At 36.8% G+C, this 23,743-nt stretch overlaps 1 protein-coding gene across 5 annotated transcripts in view; it reads right to left on the bottom strand.

Moving 5' to 3' along the window:
• The window catches only part of PALLD (palladin, cytoskeletal associated protein), a 409,438-nt gene that overhangs the window by 367,248 nt on the left and 18,447 nt on the right, over nucleotides 1-23,743 (bottom strand). For all 5 annotated transcript variants that reach the window (XM_072795914.1, XM_072795912.1, XM_072795913.1 and 2 more), the window contains exon 2: nucleotides 14,891-15,882. In XM_072795914.1, coding sequence (XP_072652015.1) covers nucleotides 14,891-15,801 — 911 coding nt within the window. In that variant the 5' untranslated portion in view covers nucleotides 15,802-15,882. The remainder of the gene's footprint in view (nucleotides 1-14,890; nucleotides 15,883-23,743) is intronic.

Below are 23,743 nucleotides of genomic sequence, written 5' to 3'. Positions count from 1 at the left end.
TGAAGATTATGGGTCATCTTATAAACAGAGGTATGGGCAAATCAGAAAAAGTTATCAGTCCTGGTGCCAATGAGGAAGAGAGGATACACTAAATCCCAATGACTCAAGGAAAGTTTCATGAAAGGATTAGATCCAAAGGTGTTGTCAAGGTATAAGGAAACCATAAGGGATAATGCATCACCCTGGGGCTATAAAGCCTGTTTCCACTCTTGAGCCTGCAGAATTAGAGGCAGAAGGGAGGCAGCAGTTTCCTGAACACAGAAAAGAACATCATTTTGAGTGAAGACCTTCCTTGGATAGGGAGAGCCAACAGAAGGCCACAGGGAGGTAGCCAGGGGACTAAGTACCATAAATTCCTCTGACCTGCCATAGCTCCCCAGGGCTGAACCCAAACGGAGCCTTGAAGGAATGTATTGTAGTCCACCCAGTTCAGCTTTCTAGGGAAGAGTGGGGTGGAGGAGAGTGGAAAGAGAATCTGTAGGGGCCTATGAAAGATAACCAGAGGATACTGAGGGATAAAGCTGCAAGAACAGACTAATGAATCCTCACATTTAAGTACTTATATTTTCATAATCTTAATACAATTTTGTGGCAGTTTGGACCAAAGGAATATTTTCGAGTTTCTCTTCTGATCCATTGAGAAGACATAGGGAACCCAAAGGAGATATTGTCTTCATTTCCTTCTATTTCTTCTATACCTAACACTCTAAGTCATAAGGAAGCAATCTGTAAGCATTAGTCTTTTCAGCAATGATTCATGTCACTTCAGGATTGCTGTCAGATAAGTGTTGTGCTGAGCAAACAGCTATTTGTTCACAAGCAGCTGAGCAAATGCCACAACTGGTCAGCAAAGCAGGGGATTCTTGCTTATTATTTTATTTCTCCTGGACATTTGATCTGGAAATGTTTTGTATATGGCTGTCTTGATGGTCTCTAGCACTCAACCACCTTCAGCTCTGCCTTTTCTCATTTCTTCTTGGAACAGTTTCAGAAATCATCTGCTTCAAATCCGTTAGCCTTTCCTCTTTCTCCATTTCTCTTTGTTGAGCCTTCATTTGCCTCTCTGTAATGTTTTAACCCCTGACTTCAAGCTTGCTGACTGCTTTGATAGTCTCAGATCTGTTTACTGTAATTGGCTGACCAAATATAGCTGTGCAGATGAGTGTTTGAGAAATACATGCCAACAGCCTCAGATAACTTCTAACAGTCGTCACCCATCATCCCGTGGACATTAAGTGGAGGTGATTTGTGTAGGTATAGCATTTTGTGTGAATGCTGGAAGGCAAACTAAGTTGTGTTTCTATAAATCCACCTGAGGAGTGAGCAGTCCACCTAGACAAAGGTGAAGCAAAGAGGGCAAAAGATACATTCAGTGAGGCAAAAGAAAAAGGAGTTATTTGCAATGTGGATAGGAGTGAGAGAAAAGATGAACCCAATTCATCTTTCGGTTTGGATCATAATTTAGTCTAATTCCATGGAAGTGAGAAAATTTAACATTTCAACTGGAGCAAACTGTAATGAAAGACAGGTTTTGGCTGGGTTTGATCTTTTTCTGATTTGTCAAAATGTGAAAGCCAAAAAACCATCAAAAGAAGAGAAAAAACACATGTGGGGAATTGAAGACTTGAGGAAGACCCCATGGAGTCAAGAAATTGCAGAGACCACAAAGTGCATTCTGAATTGGAGGAGGCTAAGAGCTAGTCTTGTGTTCTGAGAAAAATATGGCTTTGTGAGCTCCTGAGCTATGTGTGGGAAGCTGAACTCTGTGCTGGAAGGCAACAGGCTGCTTCTAGGTCTTGTTAGAAGACACACCTTGAAATTCCAAAGAGCTAAAGCCATTTTACATAGTATCCTAGATGAATAATGTTAAGATTTTAAGATTTACAGATGAAAGGGAGTAGGTAAGTATGAAATTTTTTAATTGGCAATGTAAGTTACAGGTATATATTATCTATTATACAATGGTAGTAAAATTACTTTGATTTGGAGTAGGATAGACACACCTTGTTAATGGATTCATCGTTCTACCTGCATTGGCCTGTTAGGAATTGGAAAAAAAATACAATCCAAACACAAGTCTCATACTAGAGTGATTTTACTTGTTGTTTTTCTGTGGACTATCTGTTATTTAACTGGGAGTTATGGCATCTCTAATCTGAGGTAGCACATTAGTATATTCCATTAGCCAACAGTTAAACAAATGAGTACTTAAAACATTTGCCCCAATTCCCTCCAATTAAAAAAAATTTTTGGGGGGGTTAAATTTAAGGGTCTAGGATAGAAAGGAATTAGTCAAGATACTTGTAGAACTGAATGTGTACACATATTTCCTGTAAGTGAAACTGACCCACCCTGAGGTAAGATGGTATTTTCCTAGAGAACTCCCCTGATTACATGTATAACACCCACCCCCTATAATTACCACACCATGTGGCCCTTGATAAATTTTGTGGTGAGCTGAGGAACATCTGTCATTTTGGTATGCACACTGGCTTGCACATACTATGACAACATGCATCCTATCTACTATCCAAATGTTGATCTGATTTCTTTAATACTGATACTTCCTTCTTAATAGCTGCCTGTTCAAATTTAAAGCTATTTAGTCTGTAAAAAAATTACCTTATTGTATTATATTTTACAATGGCCTTTTGTAGAAAAGGTCTATCAGAAATCAGTTGAGCTAACATGTTGTTGGTATTGTTGGGGCCCGTTCTTTCTTTATTTCAGGCAGTGATAATTTGTCCTTGTTCTTGGAGCACAGAATGACTCCATGAATCAGGATTCTGGCCAACATATGCCAACACATTCTTAATTAAAATGCTGGCCACTACACATAAGAATTAAAGAGTACCGTACTGGATTACAAATCATATCTCTTATGTTCTGTTTGGGATTATTGCTCTGTTTACAAGAGAAAGAGAGAGACCTTGGCTAACTGGCCTTGATGGTAGAAGTTATAACCCCATGGTCCCACAAACTGCAGGAATGGAGATTGTTCCTACTAATCACGATGCTGAGTCTCCATCAACGATGACACAATAGAGTGACTAGAAGTATACACAATGTAAAGTTTTCTCATGAGGACCAGGAAATCACTAGTCATGTTTCCTTTCTTTTCCAAATTTTCTATCTTGGGCAATGGAAGGAAGCAATTCATGAACATTTCACTTTTCAAGGAATAATGACTACTGTGTTAGGTGTTTCTAATGGCAAGCTGGGGCCCACCCAGACTTTGCTGGGGCACCATTCTATAAGAAATTCTTTGTGTTCCACTCTGACTTTTTGGATGTATAGGGTAATGCTAAAAAGTAAAGACTCTGGGCAATTGGATAATTTTCATAAGCTATTCACGCTTTTGTTTCTTGTTTCTAAAACAGAGATTTTATAATATTATAGCTCGCTGGACCTAATATACCACTCATTATAAGACACTATTATTTCATGAACTATTAAGAAAGAAAAAAAAAAAAAACAGTATGCAGTACCAAAAAGGCAAACAGCTCAATTAAAATGACAAAAGAAACAGTTCTGACCAAATTTGTGTATATACAGACGATCACAATCGTATCATAACTATGGTCTGATAATGATTGTGAAATGCTCTCTTCTGCAAGATGCATTCTAATTATAGACACGTTAAAGTATGACAAAGTATATATCTTAGTACTCAAGAAATATGGTAGTCTCTACCTTGTAGGAATAGTGAGTTTATCCGTGAAAAGAATGTCTGGCATGTGCTAAGTACTCAAGAAATGTTGGCTATTAATATTATTATATATACTGTTTTTGAAAGGGGGAGAGGGAGCATGTTGGGGGGGAGGGGCAAAGGGAGAGTAAGAGAGAGAATCCAAAGTAGGTTTCACACCCCGCATGGAGCCTGCACAGAGCCCAGTCTCATAACTCCAAGATCATGATCTGAGGAAAAATCAATAGTGGAGGCACAATTGAGCCACCCAGGTGCCCCAATATCTACTATTATTACTAGGAAAATGACAGCAACATTTATGAGGTTTTAATTTTCATACTCTCAGGAAAATAAAGAGGAATTATTTTAACTTGGGACTTTAGAATGATAAACAAAGGGTTTGAGAATGGCTTAAGCTTCCTACAACTTAGTGGTCTATGTAATTCTGCACAATGACTGCACAGACATGTATGATGAAGTTGAATACTACAGTAAGTTTCAGGTGTTAACTTAAAAAGTTTCCTCATGAGGGCCTGACAAAGCCTCTAAATATTAGGAGTGCCTAGGCCTAAGCTAAGTCTTTATTTTTGACCAAATCCTCTTATTTGTGAATAATACCTTTTTAGTATCATTATTCTAGAAAGCTCAGTAGTCCATGGTGTTTCCTTCATTATATCCAAATACATATAATGATATAGAAAATTCTTGCTTTTTTTTTTTTTTAATAGGCTCCATGCCCAATGTGGAACCCAATATGGAGCTTGAACTCATGAACTTGAGATCAAGACTTGAGCTGAAATCGAAAGTCAGATGTTTAATTGACTGAACAGTCTGGGTTCCCCAATGATGTAGAAAATTCTTAATTTTTGTCTGTGGTGGTTCAAAATCCAAAACTGAAACAAATATTTCCTACTTCCTCTTCTTTTTTTTTCTACTTCCTCTTCTTAGCCTTCATAACTGTATATCTATTGCGCTATCTATGTATAAGCACAACTGGAATATTCTCTGCTAATGAAATTGATCTGTGATAACTTCTGTGATGGCAAAAATGATTTTTTTTACTACACTGTATATAATAAGTCTTTCAAGTAACATCTTGTTTCATTAATATATAAATATTTGTAAACTTATATGTAGAAGTATATGGGAAAGGTCCTATGCTTAACTCATTGAACCACACTGTGTATCAACCATCTTTCAAGGTTTCAAGTAATATCTTCTTTCATTAAGATATAAGTGTTTTCAGGGGCACCTGGATGGCTCAGTTGGTTAAGTGCCCAACTCTTGATCTCAGCTCAGATCTTGACCTCAGGGTGGTGAGTCTACACCCTGTATTGAGCTCCACACTGGGTGTGGAGTCTACTTTTAAAAATGTGCATGTGTGTGTGTGTGTGTGTGTGTGTATGTGTGTTTGTAAATTTAGATGTAGAATATGATGGCAAAAATGATTTTGAAGATATTTCTGGCTTTTAAAGACAGAACCAATTCACTTCAAATATAAATTTTCTTTTTTTCCTTTCACATGTCCTCCCTTCCTCCCTCCTATCCTCCTTTCCTTCTTTCTCCTCGTTTTCACCTTTCTCTTCCTCTACCCTCTCCTCACCCTCCTCCTCCTTTTCCTCTTCCTTCTTCAAAGATTCTCCTCCAAGACTTGGAAATCCTTTTCACCAGACTTGTTTTCTATTTTCCCCTTAGAAAATACTTACCAATTCCAACAACCAAGACTAAAAGCTGTTACTTTAGGGAAAAAAAAATCCTGTTTCCTAGGCTATTTTTATTTAAGTGTTCTAGCCCACATGTGAACCATATAACCACTCATTGGAAACTTGTTTCTGTGGCCTAATTTCCTCTATGCTATTATATAGAATTAGACTTCACTCTTACAACTCATGATCAAGAAAACAATGTTTCCACTTGGAATTAGTAATTCTTCTGCCAGGAAAGGCTTTTGATTGGGTTTCACTATCAGTGCTCACATGACTAGCACTTTACTCCTATTCCAGTACATATTAAATATGACCCTGTTTCTTGGCTCAAAGAAATTAAAATTAAATAGGAAAGAATCAGTTCTATTGCTACACATCACCTGAACACATCAACTGGTAGAAAATCTTTGTTTGCATCTGGATCAGCACAGTAAGCTGCATCAGGTTTCAGACTTGCAATTGTGTTTGCTACAGTTGTATTTATAAAATAACTCCTTTTAACCTTCAAAAGAATGCATCATGGAAGTGAAGTTCTTGAATTGCTGTAATTATGCCTAAACAGGTTCAGTGATCCATTATGCGGCCCTGCCTCAAGGCAAATGAAGAAACATGTCAAGAAGTACTTTAAGCAACTCTACAGAAAAGACTTAAGACATTGAGTAGTTTTGACTGTGAACGTATCCATCCCAAATTTCAGAGTCAAATTTTTTCAAAACAACTAATTCACAGTAGTTTGCATAATAGTAAATTAAACTTCCAAAACCACATTCTTTTCCTTTTGAGAGCTTTGCTGTATGGTATAATACTTAGTAGGAAGAAAATACAAAATCAAAGCCAATTTATCTAGCTGGGGGAAAAGCCTGCATTTGTTACTCCAATTATTTTTAGAGTTTTCTTCCTGCTGAAATTATTGGAACACAAAAACAGGGAGTGGTTAAAGTGTTGGGGAACCACTTTCAATTGGCTTTAGTAAGTATTTCACAAAGAGTCATGAAATTAACTCAGGAAAATTGCTAAACAATTTAAAAAGCAGCAAGAAAACAATAGTCAGAGACTTGATTTTAGAAGGCTTTCCAAGTTGTCCGGAGTCCACAATAAGGCTGACCTTCACAGCTTTTAGGTTTGGGAAGAGAGGATGTGGAGATGATTAGTTGTAGGAGGAAGGGTAGAGATGGAAAGAAATTACTTATCTTTGGCTCTAATCCCACCCCTGCGGCCATGAAGGAACAGAAGGCCAAGTGAGGTAAAAGTTACTAGACAATGACAATAGACCGAGATCAGGGGACAATATCCCAACAGCCCTTGGCAGCCTGGGTATTGATTCTGACCTTGAGATAGGAATCTGAGACTCACTGTCCAAACAGGATTAAAAACATTTTTTGAGATATATTGTATTCTTTATATATTATGTTTAGCCTTTAAAGTTGAAGTGTTCCCTCTCTATAAACCCTACACCATTGGAAATATGAGCAGTACAAAAGAAAGTTGTAGCATAAAAATTTTTAAGAAAAAGAAGAGATTCAAAGATTTTTGAGAAGGTAGAGTGTAGGGAGCATGTAACAAATCAATGACAATAAACAATAAAGGTGAACACTTTATAATAATAATAAATAACTTTATAATATACCTTAATATTTATTAAGCTATGTACTGGCAGAGTTCTAAACTCTTTCCTTATGTTAATTGACTTAACACTCATAATAACCCTAGAGGTAGGTAGTTTTATTATTCTCATTTTACAGACAAGGAAACTGAGGCATAGAAAGGTGAAATAATTTGCTAACATGACTGGACATGTGATAGAGGCCAGATTCACACTCTTGCTTCAGTATCTTTATGATCAGCTGTAAAACCCTTTTGCTGTTTGTTCTGTAAGCATTTTTTTTTGTAATGCATAAGCATCTATTTCTTAATTGTAAAGGGATTTTCTGACCACCTTTATTTCCTAGGAAAATTTGTGTTGATGTTTGTTTATTGATCAGTTTTCTTGTTAAATCCAGAAACTTGGCTATCAAGATGTAAACTGAAATGATGGAACCAATTCTTTAGAATAGATCCTACTATCTGATTTGGCTGCTGCTACTTTATAACTATATACCAATGATTGTTATTACTATATTAATACTCCATATTTGCCTTGAATATCAAGTTTGCTTCTTGATTCATTGAGATATCCATATGAACAGCATTGTGTACAGTAGAATTGGCCTATCACAGCATCACAGGTTCATGGGTTGGCCAAGAACAGATGATAGGGCAGTTGCTGTCACTCTGTAATGTTCAAATTGTTAAACAATAGCTCCACAAAACAGAGCCAATATTTCCTGGGTTCATTGATACTGAGCTACCTCATTTTACTCACTGGTCTACAAAAGCAGATTCAATATTCATTTGAATATAAATTTAATTCATATTAAACTGCTTTTAGCAGTTAAAGCATTGTAGAGGTATAGGTCATTTTTCACATGGGAATTACAAGTGGGTGGATATTGGATGGAAATAGGGGTTGAGAAAGAATGAAAAGGATAGGAAAGAGGATATAATAGCATAATAGGTCATATTGCCTTAATTTATTAACTCATAAAAATCACCTATGAGGGGGAATCAGAGATAAGTTTATTTCATTTCAATGAAAATAAAGGTGCTACTCTGTTGCTTAATCTCCTTTGGTTTCTAGTTCAATGGTAATTTGATGTTGAGAACACTAATTGTCCCCTGTAAAATACAAAAGACTTAGTTTTTCAAGCCAATGCAAATGTATGGAAAAAGAAAACAATTAAAAGATTTAGAAATAAATTAAAGGAAATGATAAAAGAATAAGAAAAATAGGAACCTAAAACATGTTTTGAAGATTTTATTTATTATTCATGAGAGACACAGAGAGAGACAGAGACACAGGCAGAGGGAGTGCCATCTGATTCTTGTTGTGTCCCTAGAGCTTAGAATGGTGCTTGGCATATAATAGGTCCTATAGGGAGCCTGTTGTGGGACTTGATCCCAGCACCCCAGGATCATGACCTAATCCAAGGGCAGACGCTCAGCCACTGAGCTACCCAGGTGCCCCAGGAACCTACAACATTAATTGGTATTGTTTCTGTTGGATTCTGCCCCATTTTGCTTGCTCCCATTTACCACATATGATAATATGGGGGGGATAATTGGGTTGGTGAAATGACAATATGCAACTCTTGTTAGTCTTCAGATTTTCACTATTTCAAAAAAGGTACCACGTGTGTATGCATGTGTGTGTGTGGGGGGGGGTGTCTAAATGCAGGAATTTTGTCTTGGGAATGAGAGACTCATATACAAATTTTTCTATCCTCTGTAGTCAATAAATTGGGTAGACTAACCATAGAAGATCTCTGGCAGAAGACTGAGTACATATACCATTCTATTACCATGAATTTAAAATAAGAAAAATTTTAAAAGCTTTAAAACAACTAAGACAACTCAGAAAATTGATGAACTTATAACTCATGAGGGCAAACACCGAAGAGCCAGCATATCTAATTTACATTGCTTACCACCCAGACATTTTCTAGATGTTATGTATAGACTAAATTATGCCATTCATTTATTGGAAACATTGCTGTGAACATACCAAATACATAACTGGGATAGTAGAGTAAAATAGAAAGCTATTATTTTTCAATGAGTATAAAATTAGCATGAAATATAGCCAGGAGTGAAATTCATTTATATATTCAATTCATATTTACTGAGCACCTATTATATGCCAAGCACCATTCTAAGCTCTGGGGACACAACAAGAATCAGATGGCAGTCCCTATATTCAAGGGTTTTATATTCTACTTAGGAAGACAGACAATGAAAAAAATTAAACAAGTAAAATGGAATTTTACTTGTTTTACTTGTCACAGAATTTATTGGATAAGTTCTGTGAAGAAAAACAATGAGTGAAATAGAGAATAAGCTGGGCAGGGCCTTTTCTTTTACATAGAGTAGTTAGGGAAGGCCATACTCTGAATGAAGGTGATATTTAAGGAGAGATATGAAGGAGATGAAGGATCTAATCCTGCATATATCTGGGGAAAGAGGAAACAGTATGTGAATAAACCCTGAGACAGGAACACACCTGGCATGTCAGAGTATAGCAAGAACACCGTTGTAGCAGGAGTGGGCCAAACAGGGGCATGGTAGGAGATGAAATCAGAGAGATGGTGCCTTACTTTATGTTTATGTTTTACTCTGAGTGAGATAAAAGGCACTGGAAATCTTTGCACTGTGTTGTGACCACAATTTCATTAAAAAGGATCATGCTAGGGGCAATAAAGAGTATAACGAGCAATGATGGAAACAAGGTGACAGATTAGGAAGGTTATGCAAATATCCCAGGGGAAGATGGTGGTGGCTTGACCCAGCCAATGTTGACGTCCCAATTAGTGGTCTGAAGTGGTCTGATTCTAGGTATATTAAAGGCAGAGCCAACTGCATTTGCTGGGTGGATTGGATGATGTGAGATGTGAGAAAAAGAAGAGCCAAGGATGACCCCAGAGTTTTTCTCTTAGCTGTAGCTGGAAGGAAGATTGTCACTTATTGACATGTAGAAGATTTAGAAAGAGAAGGGTTTTGGAGGAGAGGAGATCCACAAGTTCAGTTTTGGATATATTAAATTTGATATACCTATTAGATATCTGAGCAGAGATGTCCAGTAGGCAATTGGTAATTACATGAAAGTTTAGGTTATGTACACCTTCAGCTTTATTGTATATCACAAAATTATTCCCCAAATTATTTATACCTATTTACATTTCATGTTCATGTAACAACATGGTTAATTTTTCATTCTGATAATCTAATGGTAATATCTGATGTCGCATTGTGAAGATACTCTTTAACAAAAACAAACAATACTCCTGGAACTATACCATCTGAATCTTAACAATCACCACATGTTTATAACCTACTAGCTAGTGGTGCTATTGCCACATTTTCCCAAACCAAAGTAGTCAATAACTGGAATATACTGATACTCCTAGGAAAAAAAGTGAATCAGTGGTTTGTTTCTATTTTCTTTTGAGGAGATGGAAATTTCTACAGACAGCATGCATAGATTTGATATGGCTAATTCTCTTGTTTTGGGTTTTGATGATGATCAATGTCTCACTAATGTAAACTAACTTGGAAGCATTGGAGGTACTAGATTTTTGATTTTTGAAGGAAAGAATGTAATTTTGTATATTCATCAAAACTTTACTAGGCTAATACTGATGACCTAATAGCCTCCTTATGATTAGGTGTAATTGTACTTAGAATATTAAATGTGCTTGGACTACTGCTGGACTCACTTTTACTGCAATAAGTGGATATTTAAAGGTGTTTTTCTCTGAGTATGTTCACATTTACCTCAAAATACAATTTGAATATGAGGGTGGTTTGGATTACTGTTTATAAATTGAGAATAATTTATTTTGTTTGTAGTTACTTGATGGGGAATTTCTGCTTTCCCCATGCCCAAACATTTTTTCGTTTATGTTGATTGACTTACTTTGCAGTATTAACTTACTGCAAAGAAAGAGAATAACCATGAATGGCTCTGTGTGTGTGTGTGTGTGTTTTTTAGAGAAAAATATTGTGGAAATTATCAAGATATTATTTTCTTTAAAGGTATTTGGAATGAATTCCAGGTGGCAGTTTTGCTCATCTCCATTTCTGGAGCTTGTCAGTAAGCCATCCACAACAAGCAAAACAGTAGTGACAGTGGCCAAATCTTCTTGTGAGTCACTCAGTACCTGATCAGGAATTAGAAGACCTGAGTTATATTCTAGTCTCTATGATTAATTAATAATTTTTCTATTAGTAGGCAAATAATTCCCTATTTCTCAGTTTCTTTAAAATGGTTTGAAATATATGGTTGCCATAATAAAATATTTTTAAAAATATAAAGTGAAAATGAGAGGTCTCATTTTTATAGTACTTCTGAACTAAAATTCTTCGTGAATTTTTCTCCAACTCACAAAAGCTGAGAGTGGAGGGAACAGGGAAAGTGAGTGATATAAAGGAACATGTTTTATAACTACTATTATAAAGTAGTGTATGAGAAATACCAAACACTGGGACATATCAGAAAAATGTGTAAATTCTGACTTGATTTAATTTAATGTAATAATTCAAAATGTTAACAAATAATTTGTGTGTAATTTGAGTAGTATCTAGATTGTATACAGCCTCAGTTACTATACATAAGCTTTCTTCCACCAGCCTTTCTCTTTTTGTTGAGGTTGTGTTGGAACTATGCAAAAATAAAGAAGGAAAATACATTTTTTCAGTTCTCTTTGTGGTTATATCTGATATTTATGCCATATATTTGTGGGAGAATAAAGTAGAAAAGCCTTGGACTGAACTGGCCTGGCTTCGATCCTACTGTTTCCACCAATCCTCCCTTTTGCTGGGACCACTTTATCTACCTTCATTAAGTTTCACTATGTCCAGTTTCCCAGACCAAATTTCTATTCAGGCCAAATTTAAGTAGCTCCAGGCCAGCAGCTTAGTAGCCCAGCCATGTTAGTCTAACAATTTGTTTCCCTATTCTGGACGCAGCACAAGTTTAGTCACTAAAGTCTCACCTCATTTAACCATACCTGAGTCTCTATTTCCTGAACTGTGCCTCTTCTATTGTCCTTTGGAGCAGTAGCCTTACCTTTTCCTTAAATTCCTGAAGGGTAGAACTTTTTCCCTGTGCTTCAGACCCTGTATCTGGATGCAGATACCTGCTGCCATCTTTTCCTGTGATGCATTTCTTTGAAGTAAGTCTGGACCTTACCATTGGCAATTGCACCACATCTTACTCACCTGCCCTATAGCTGCTGACTTCTCAATAACTGAATGTCTCTATGCTTACCAGTCATCGTCTGTTGGTCTTCTGCTTATTGGTTGCTTCAGGTTCCTCTGATACCCCTTGCTCTCTATGGGTCCTGTTACCTGCTTCTGGGATCTTAGGAGGTAGCCTAGCAATCAATAGGTCTGTGCAATCTCTGGGTTTAGAGTCTCCTGGACTGACTGAGTCTGAGCCAGGTTCTAAAATGCTCCAGAGGAGGGCACATTTTATTAAAGGTAGTATTCTTCATATGAAGTTTCCTTCAAAGAAGATGATCTTTTTAGACTCTCATGTCTCATGTGGAAAAGGAACTCAGTGTTCTTAGGCATTTGGTATACCTACAAATGCATAAAAGAGAGTACCAAAATCTTTGGAACAGAAATTAAGAAAATCCAGTACATTTTCCTCTCAAAATACAAAACAAAACAAACAAAAATTCCAAAGGATACAAAAATGACCAGCTAGTTTTAAACAATGGTGCATTTCATCTAAGACTTAATTAACTCTAGAAAGGCATAACTTGTAATGTTTAAGGACATTGGTCATGAACTTTGCTAGGCCAGGAGGTGACAAGAGAAAGCTAGTTAATAATTCTGTAGTTACTAACTAAGTTAACACCCTCAATCCCAGTAAAAAGAAGGGAGACAGAAGCATGAATTTGATGTTCCCCAAATTACTAAATGTTTAAGTGAACCTTAATATAATAATTATGGTCTGCTCACTTGAACGAATCCTTTGATATTAAACAGATTGTTTTTGTCATTTTTGAAAGGGCATAGTATATTTACTTGCCACAGTAATATGTTTGAAAGGGGCTTATTTCGTTTTTTGTTGTTTTTTTTTATATTTTTAAAAATTAAAAAAAAATTTTTTTGAAAGGGGCTTATTTTGGAGGTTAATGTCAGTGGAGTCATATGTAGTATGAAAACCTGTGAAACTGTTTTGAATGACGTATGAAAGTATTACTCATAAAGAATTATTTGTTCACAAGATTAGTAGGTTGAAAGCAATCTAAGTAGAATCCAAAAGTACCACACAATTTCATCTCCATCATAGGCAAAAATGATAAGAAAAATTCTGTATCGAAAAGATGCATAAATGCAGAATTTAGGATGACATCTTGAATGGAATGAATCCAGTAAGAAGTTTTTTACTGCCCCCTGCTGTCAGTTTCTAAAAGAAATATAGTAAAATTACTGTAAAAACTGACTCCAGAGGAATTAGTTGAACAAATTGGTTGGGAAAAAAAAAATTCCCTGCCTTTAATTACACCACTTTTTAGCCAATAATGCTAATGTTTACTTCATGTTTGTGAGCAATAACCTGTCAAACTAAGAGACCAACTCTAGCAGAGTGTCTATTAGTGGATGTAGGGTAAGAGGTCAAGTTTGTGGCTTGTGAAATGCTATATTAATAAGAATGTACCAGTATTGCAATTTTTAGCCAATGATGCCTACTTAACATTTTGCCAAATTTCACAATTTTGAGTTTACTTTTTAATATTTACGTAATCCAAGTAAAACATCTTTCATTAATAAAAGCAAAACTTTCAAAATAACTGAATGAATAAATGGCTTATTTTTGTAGTATAATCCAGTTTGTAATGTTATTTTCATTTTGGCATATAAAATTAAGTAATGAGAAATAATAAAAGTATTAGATACTAACACAGCAGTCACAAGAGGCAAAGCACTGTTTTAGTTTTTCACATATTATTTTACTTGGTCCTTATGAAATAGAATGAGGTAGGCATTATTTTAATTCCCATTTCACAGATAAAAAAACTAAGTCACAAAGTAACTTGCCTCAATAACACAATTGGCAAAAGGTGGAGCCATGATTGGAAACACTGCAATTTGATTCCAGGGTCAACCTCTTTAACTTTTTGCAGAGAAAGTATGAACTCTGCAAGAAGGAAGAACTCTAGACATTAGAATAGTCATGGGGGTGTAAGTGTATATGGATTCCAACTAACCTCATGCTCATGTAATTGTTTGTTTGTTTGTTTGTTTTTTGCTATATCTCTGGCTGTAGTGGCCAGGGCTGGTGTATGAGCGACAGACCTGTATGACTTTCACCATGGTTTATCTTTCTTTGTTTCCTTGGTCGCATCACATTGAAGGTATGTGGGTGTGCTTTTTTAAACTGAATATGTGCCCACTTAGCCCAGGCCTTAGATCAGATTATATATTTGGGGGTAAATCTTGTGGTTGGCCTCTGCATATCTGTGCCTTACATCTCTGTACTGGCAGAAAACTTCCAGTTTTAGCCACACTTTCAGCCATCTTCAGCACCTCGTATTCAAGTTATGCACACACTTTCATGGTACCTTAAATGAATCAGTTTACATTTTAAGTTTCCTGGGATGTTATTCATACCAGAGTCCTATTTAATAACCTATTTGTGCTCCTCTATGCCTGTCTGATACTTTGCCTTCTCCTTAGTAGCACATGGTTCACGATAACAGGCACATCCCACCAGTGATATCTACTACAACTAGTATTTGCAATTCTGGGATGCTTTTTCCTTGCAGGTATTTGAAAACATCATGTCAGGCTCCAGAGGGCTCACTATACAGGAAATTTCTTCTCATTGAACATTAAAGTAAAATCAAAAGTCAACACAAATCATTTGATATTCACAATAAAAAGTTCTTACCTGACTCGAGGAGTTGGGTTTCCAGTGACTCTACACTCCAAGTAAACTCTACTTCCTTCTGCCACTTCTTGGCTCCGAAGCTTCTGGATGAATCGTGGAGCTGAGGGGAAGTGGAGTGCATTCTGGGGCTGTGGGTGAGAGATGTTATTGGTTGGCACTGCCTTGTCCTGGTCTGCTTGGTAGCAGTGCCTGGCTTTGGGTAACTTGACCTTGGCTTCTATCTCCTGTTGGTCTCCAGTGGGGCTCTGGCTGGCTGAGGCACTCATCAGGGTTGACGGCTGATTTTTAGGAGACAAGTACCCACTGTCTGGTGATGAGGACTCCCCAGTGGGGCTTCTATTTCTTGGCTTTGCTGCTTCTCTAAATATGGATGTCAGCTCCTCAATGAAATTAGCTGCCTTGTCACATAGCTGGCTCTGGGGGCCAGTCTTAACTTGATATGCTGGTTTGGGCTTTACATTTGTGTTGGGAGTTTTTGCACCACGTTTTTCAGCCTTTCGGAGGCTCCGGATATAGCTGGGACTGGCAAGCAAGGGTGATTTGGCAGGTTTCCTCTTTGAAGGAGATGAAGAGATACGGTCAGTTTGTTCTGGCAGAGGTTGGACAGGTGTTGGCCTGTTACCATGAGGTCTTCCTGAGGAGGTTGGTTCTCCAAATCTGGTCTCCTTATGGGAAGGATTTTCACAGACACTTACAGGAGAGGTGTTGAAAATCTGTGAGATCTCCTTTTCTGAGTCAAAATCTTCTGTTTCAGAGTTGGCTATCGCTCTCCGGGCCAGATCAAGACTCTTGTTTATCTCTTCCTGGCTGAGAAAAGCAGAGAGCTCAGGGAAGAAGTCGGCCTTCTTGCTTTCTTCCTGCATGTCTGACAGGGAATCGTAGAAGGAGTCATGGGAGGAAGTCTCCGACATATTTCAATAGTCTTCATACACTCTTTGTTTGCTTTCAACAGGAAGGCCAGAGGCACTGGAAACCAGTTTATTTCTTGTGTTCTGCAAGACGACATAGAGAGAATTGCCATTAGTAGTAATGGTTGTGTGTGTGTTTGTGTGTATTATCATAATACTACTAATTTACAAGTTGGGAGAAACATTAAAGTGAACAAATAAAGTTTTGTAAAAATACTTTTTTCTCTCTTCTTCAAGTTGGGAGAAATATTAAGTATACTTGCATTTATTATTTATCACTTTAATGTAATATTTTCCCTGTGAGTGAATATTAAGTATCTTACTAACCACCATTGAATAGCTAAAAAAAAAAAATATCTGCAGCAGGCATTAAAAATATAGTAGGGCATTCTGCTCTTCTTAGAGCCTCCTTCTTTTCTATCTCCCCCCACTATATACCTCATTAAAGCTCTAATTTCATTAATGTTATGAGATTAGTGGCTTATTGATATTTTAAGTAAATCTGATTCTGTTTATCTCACTCTAAACCACAAATATATTTGGATTTCAACTTTAATTTATCTTTAGTTTTCAATGAAATATTTGAAATCTTGTTTCATTTTTTCCTTGTGTCCATTTATATGCATTCATATTTACTCATTCAATAGTTATTTCAACACATAATTAATAATAACTTATTAAGTTTCATTTTCTAGACTGGAGATTGGCAAATTGTTTTACCAAGGGCCAAATGTAAATATTTTTGACTTTGTGGGCTGTACGTCTCTGTTGTACAAAGACACAATGCCTCTGGCCTTCCTGTTGAAAGCAAACAAAGAGTGTATGAAGACTATTGAAATATGTCGGAGACTTCCTCCCATGACTCCTTCTATGATTCCCTGTCAGACATGCAGGATGAAAGCAAGAAGGCTGACTTTTTCCCTGAGCTCTCTGGTTTTCTCAGCCAGGAAGAGATAAACAAGAGTCTTGATCTGGACTGGAGATCAACTTTGCATTGCGACATGACTGGCTAATGACAATACATAAATGAATAAGAATGGCTATGTGCCAACAAATCTTTATTTATGGACACTGATATTTGAATTTTATATAATTTTTACATGTCAAAATTTTATTTTTCCTTTGAATTTGATTTTTTTTCAACAGTTAAAATATATAGGGACACCTGGGTGGCTTAATCGGTTCAGCATCCGACTCTTGATTTTGGCTCAGGTCAGGATCTCAGGTCATGAGATCAAGCCCCGTGTCTGCTTGGAATTCTCTCTCTCCTTCTGCCCCTCCTCCCACCTCCCTCTCTCTCACTGTCCTCTCTTAAAAAAAAGAAAAGAAAAAGTGTATATATATATATATATATATACTGATTATATATACACACACACACACACACATAATTGTTAGTCTGCAGGTCACATAGAAACAGGTGGTGAGATGGATAGATGGATTTGGCCCAGGGTTTGGGTCAGTTTGCTGACTCTTGATCTAGACTGAGGTCACAGTCCTTATATTCAAAGAATTAAAAGTCATATGGGATTATAAAGGGGAGAAGTAGAAAAGACATTAAACAAATAATATGATATAAAAATTAGAGTATTAAAGGAAAACTAAAAGAGCTTTGTTGCTATGAGAACCTAACAATCTTTTAAGGACATGTGAGAGAACTTTGTGCCTTGTATAGGACATTTATATGGAAATACCACCAGCATTTCTATGTTCATTATATAGAAATGCCACTACTGGTTTCACGATCTGCAAAATAATGGGGCAACAGCTGAAATTCCACTGCATTTTGAACTAAATGTTATGAGGTAATGACTCTCCTGTTACTCTAAGTATGCTATTCTTTTTCTATATATTGTTCAGAGAATGATAGAGGGAAGATCTGGAAAACTTCAGAAGGGAAATTTGCCTCAAGGTTGAGTCTAGATGTCAACAAAGGAAGCTTGTTGGATGTTGTGAAACTCAACTTTATAGGTTGGATCAGGAGTAAACTTGGTAAGAAATTCATTCTCCATAAGGTAAGTGTTCCTCAGAATTGGGTTGCTTGTCCAGAAGCAGTTTCCCATCTAGGGATTCTTAGAGTGATGAGATTTTGTCTTATTAAGTGACATGTCATTTTCTCTCCTATGACCAAAAACGAGCCAGCTTGCATTTTTGACTCCTGTAAGTCTCCAATCTCAAAGAACATTATGTAAAGGGGTTCTAGTAATCTACCTCAAGGACTTACTACCACATAAGATACAGTGATTCATAGAATCTGTCAATTTAACAGAAGATATGTAATCAGATCCTAAAGCTCAATATTAACCTACCATGTTTTCTTTAGTCAAAAGTTGTACTTGTGTTTTAGGCGTCCTCTTAGAAAGATTACTCTGTTATACCTGAATTATGAGATCCTCCACATTCTAGTGCTATCCTATCTACTAAACCATATTACCCCCTATTCTCCTAGTAAATCTTACAAATCCATTGGACTGGTTTTGTCACTGTCTGCCTCTTTATAATATTACTGTAATTCCTTTGTCCTGTCTGTGCTCCAGAATGGAATCATTTTGATTCCTCACTGATTCTTTAAATATAGTTCATATATGGAGAGAAGATGTAATCAGTTTTGTATATTTTAATATGTTTTGTTCACGAGAAGCAGGCAGTTAATATATGATTTCGAAAAGGCACATCAAACATAGAGATTATTATGTATATAATATATAATATAGAGAAAACAAAATTAAATATGAAAATATATAGCCTGATTTTTAGTTTTTTTTCACATACTTTTCATCCTAAGTACCTATTAGCTTTTACTTTCCTACCTAGCCTTCTCCCAAGACTTAAGTATCAGGAACCAGAAAATTCTCCTTCAGTTTGTGTGCCACTTTCCCTTAAGGTCAAAGCTTTCTGAATCTCAAAATCCAGAAACATTGGTAGGAGCTTGGAAGTTTATGAAGGTAGAAGGAGAGACCACATACTAGTGTTCTAGTGGTCATGGTTCTCAGTGGGAAGCCAAATCTGGGGAACAGTAATAGAAAGCTTGGAGCTTATGCTTCTCCCTCTATGTCTCTGCCTCTCTCTGTGTGTCTCTCATGAATAAATAAATAAAATCTTAAAAAAAAAAAAGGGGGGCGATACCTGGATGGCTTAGTGGTTGAGCATCTGCCTTTGGCTTAGGGCAAGATCCTGTTCCGGGATTGAGTCCTGCATCAGGCTTCCTGCGAGGAGCCTGCTTCTCCCTCTATGTCTCTGCCTCTCTCTCTCTGTGTCTCATGAATAAATAAAGTCGAAAGAAAGAAGAAAGAAAGAAAGAAAGAAAGAAAGAAAGAAAGAAAGAAAGAAAGAAAGAAAGAAAGAAAGAAAAAGAAAGAAAGAAAGTTTGGAGCTTGTTTCTGGCCACAAAAAAGAAAAAAAAATAGTAAAATCATGGCAAATATACAAGCACCAAAATAAACATTCATGCGAGGTTTTATTTACCTAATTAATGAGGAAACTGGTAAGATATATAAGTATTTCTTCTTTTTTAAGATTTTATTTATTTATTCATGAGAGACACAGACACACACAGAGGCAGAGACACAGGCAGAAGGAGAAACAGGTTCCATGCAGGGAGCCCGATGTGGGACTCGATCCCGGGTCTCCAGGATCAGGCCCTGAGTTGAAGGCGGTGCTAAACCACTGAGCCACCCGGGCTGCCTTGATATATAAGTATTTTAAAGCAGACTCTAAAGTATATGGATACATATATAAGTATAATATATATGTATATATAAGTATGTAAGTGTATATGCAGACAATCAAGAATGCTAAAATGAATTTACTAATAAATTTGAAACTGGTTAATATATAGAGAGCAATAAAATATAATGTTTGGAGTCATTTCTATGGAGTACAAACTAATAGTATTTTTACTGGAAAAAATGTATTTGTATATCTATGCTGAAGTATAATTTACATTGTTACCAGATTTTTACAATTTACAAAGTTATAAAATTACCTAATTAAAGACAGTAAATGTACAGACCACAATAAAATCAGATGACCTTGGAAGGTCCAGAGACCCTCCCGAATATTTCATTGAAAAGATACCAGTTCTGTATTGCTTATTTTAAAGTCTTTCATAGTTTGTCCCGAGAAGGCAGATTAGTTTCTCCCAGGACAGAACCTTGAATTACAATTAGCCCTTCAGTCAGCAAAAATGGTAGATGGTTTAGGAGAAGTCAAGGTCAGGGTCAACTCTTAAAACATGTGAAGATATAAGCTACCAGGCAACATTAACTCAGAAGACATGAAAATTGGAAGAGAGAGATGCTAGGGCCAAAAGTATATTTATATTCTGAAGGAAAAGCAGACCATATTTTCATTTCTTGCAAAATTTATTTTTCTTTGGAAGAGAAGTTTCTTTTCTCTGTTGGTCTGTTTATTTGTTTTTGGCCTTCGAGAAACTAATTTTTTGTATTGAACTCAGTGTGAGAGAGATTGGAAAATGTAATTTTAAAAAAGACAGGTTTCAAAAAAAAAAAAAAGGTTTCTGCCCTCATGGACTTTAGTGTATGGGGGATTTAAATAAGTAATGAGCATATATAATTTAGCGTGTCAAGAGCTGTGATGAGAGAAGAACAAAGTGTTATGTTAGCACTCAGAGGGGATAACAGGGTTATATGATCAAGAAAAGTTTTGTGGAAGATGAAGCCTATAAAATGGTATGTGAAGAATGAGGGAGAGTTAGGCAGGTAAAGAGAACACCGGCAGAAGGATGGACAAAGTTGTGGATCCCAGGGAGAGTACGGCAGACTCAGGTAACTCAGAGAGGTTTGGTGAAACAGAAATCTATCTGGAGATGGGGGAAAGTCACCAGAGAAAAAGTTAGAAAGCAAGAGTGGTGTCAGAGATCCTGAAACCACGTCAAGAACTTGAATTTTATCTTAGGTGCAGTTAGAGGACAAAGAAGACTGTTAAGTACATGAGAAAAGTATCACCAGAGTTGCATTTTAGAAAGAAACTCAAGGATTGAGTCAGGGGAAGAGGAAGACAAGATGAAAGTCAATGGGAAGGCTTGTGTCCTATTCCCAGGCTGTGTGTATTTATCATTGCTTTATCTTTGGTTGCCCATCATCTGAACATCCTTATTAGTTTTGGATAATGCCTCACGTTTTGAGCCTCAGTGAGAAACTAAGCTCACTTATCATAATGGAACATGGATTCTCCAAATATTTGCTTTCCCAGCCCCTTGGAGCCTGGCACAAGTCTTGACACATGGCAATTATATGCATCCATCTTGGACTTCAAGGCAGGTTCCATGGAGAAAACATTCTGACTTCTGGGAGTAGCTGTAGATGCAGCAACTTGCAGTATGGAGGGGCAGGAGTGGTGGCTGTGCAGAGAGTGGGAGGTGGAAGCTGTGGTGTGGACCATTTAGCTGGTGGTAATGGTGTGGACCATTACCACAGCAGTGGTAGCCATACATGAGCCTATTTCTGGCCTTGTGGTCTTGCTTCCAGAATACACTATGGGCCTCATTCTGTGAATTGCCACAACTCCTATCAATAATTTGTTTTGAAAAAATAAATAAATAAATAATTTGTTTTGCACTCATGTTGACCAAAGAATATTTCTTGCCATTACGGAGCACAACTAATAGATTAAAAAAAAGATGACAGAAGTCTGAATAAGTAACCCTGGGATGGACAACAGTGAATTGAAGCAAAAGGTAGAAGATAGGACAGAAATCTGATTGATTAAATGAAGAGATGAGGCTGAGGAAAGATTATAGATTTCTTATTCAAACAATGGGTTGGATGGTGCCATTAACTCACATGATACAAATAGGGGAAGAAGTTTTGAGAAAAAAATTTTAATTTTGATTTGCACCTTTTGCAACTAAGAACTCTGTTAGCGATTTCTGGAAGGCAATTTGAGATACTGGTTCAGAGTACATAATAAAAGAGCAAAACTAGATTGGGAATTATTAGCCCATGGGTGGTTCTATAAGACATGGGGGTAGATAAGGTCATCAAGGAAAGAGAGAGAAAAGGAAACAATCCTCCAGAGAGTTGGGAGAAAACCAGGAGACTAAGGTGTCATGGAAACTGGGCAAGGAAATGTCTTGTGAAGGAGGAAGTATCTTTTTGACTTAGCAACTGGAAACATTTAGCAACATTGGCAACAGCAGTTTTGGTGTATGTGACAGAGATTTAAGCCAGGTTCCACATATGTTGAGAAACTCTGAAGGAAAGAAAATATAGATTGTATATGCTATTGACTGTTTTGAGAATTTTATAGAAATGAGGAGAGACAGAGTTAGTAGGTGGAAAAACGTATGAAATCTAGTGGGTTTCCTTGTTTAAGATGTGGCTCAGGAACATGTTTCAGTGCTAATAGAATTAGATAGGTGAGAGGAAGAAGCAGATGACCCATGTAAGAAAGTGGGGGTGATGAATAGACCGGGTCTTCCAGGATGTAAGAGGAAGTGGGTTATTATAGTACAAATGACTTCAGATTGGAAGAGAACAGTTCTTCCATTATTAAAGGAGAGAAATAATTGAAGTGTGTATGTGAGAGAGAGAGAAAGAAAGGGAGAGAGAGAAGGGGCAAGAGGTAATCTAGATAAATTTGTAATTGAAAGAAAGGAGAGCTCCTATCTTGAGATTTCTGAGGATTGGGAAGTTTATGAGGACAGGAGACAATTTGAAATAGCTGATGTAGAGAAAGGGGAACATTTCCTTAAGAATTTATGGGCAGGGCGCCTAGGTGGCTCAATGGGTTAAGTGTCTGCCTTCGGTTTAGGTCATGATCTCAGGGTCTTGAGATTGAGCTCCAGGTCAGGCTCCCTGCTCAGCAGGGAGTCTGCTTTTCCCTCCCCCACTTCTACGCACTGTCTCTCTCAAATAAATAAAATCTTTTTTTTTTTTTTAAGAGGGATTTATGGGCAAAGGGGAGAACCTCGTTGAAATTAAATGTATTTATAGCATCATTAATCAGTGTGATTGCCCACTTCTCTTCACCAGAGCTCAGCAGTCCAGATGAAGTTGTGGAGATAAGATGCTCCAGGTTTTTACACACAGGTAAAATGAAAGGGGAATGGTTGAGGTCGTTGGGAATAACAGCAAGATGGGGGGTGGATTCTAAAATCTACCCTGGATTTGGATTCATGGGTAGGAGTTTGATCATAAAGAGCTTAAGGGACTGGAGGCCCAATGAAGCAAAGGGAAGGTGTAGTGGGAATAACTGAATGAGAGATCTGGAAGGATGTATCCAGACAGTGAAAGGTCTGAATTGATCATTTCAGAAGCAGGGACTTTTGACTCCTGATTGCATTTAGAGTGTGACCATGTGAATGTCTTTGTCTTTGAAGAACAACGCCAGAGTTTAGTAGTTGCAACAGAGATTTTATGATTAACAAAACCTAAAATATTTATCCAGACTTTTATAGAAAGAGTTTGCCAACCCCTGCTATAGAACATCAGCTACTTAATAACTTCATCTAGCATAAGCACTACTGATAATAATCCTGATAATGATAATGGCTAACAATGTACTGCTCACTGTGAGATAGGTATTATGTCAAGCACATTTATTTATTTATTTATTTATTTATTTATTTATTCATTCATGTATTTATTTATTTATAACATCATTATTTATATTATTTCATTTAAAATTCTCATAACAGGCGCTAGTTTACAAAGAAGGAAACTGAGGCAGAAAATGTGATTAGAAGAACCAAGATTCAAACCCAGACAATGACTTCAGAGCTCATTATCTTAACCATACACTTAACTACCAATATATTATGGTTTCCACAACCAAGAATCTTAAGCAATATATCATACTAATAAAACTGTGGATCAGTTTTCTGCTACTTCTGCTAATATCAGAGTTCTGCTATTGATTTAACTATACTTAGTGCAAAGTAAACATAATAGGATAAATTTTAAACCTTCATAAAAAACATTAT

This window comes from Canis lupus, chromosome 24 (genome assembly GCF_048164855.1).
Source record: "Canis lupus baileyi chromosome 24, mCanLup2.hap1, whole genome shotgun sequence".
Classification (NCBI taxonomy): Eukaryota; Metazoa; Chordata; class Mammalia; order Carnivora; family Canidae; genus Canis; species Canis lupus.
Note: the sequence above shows the minus strand (reverse complement) of the source record. Positions and strands in the feature narration are given on the sequence as shown.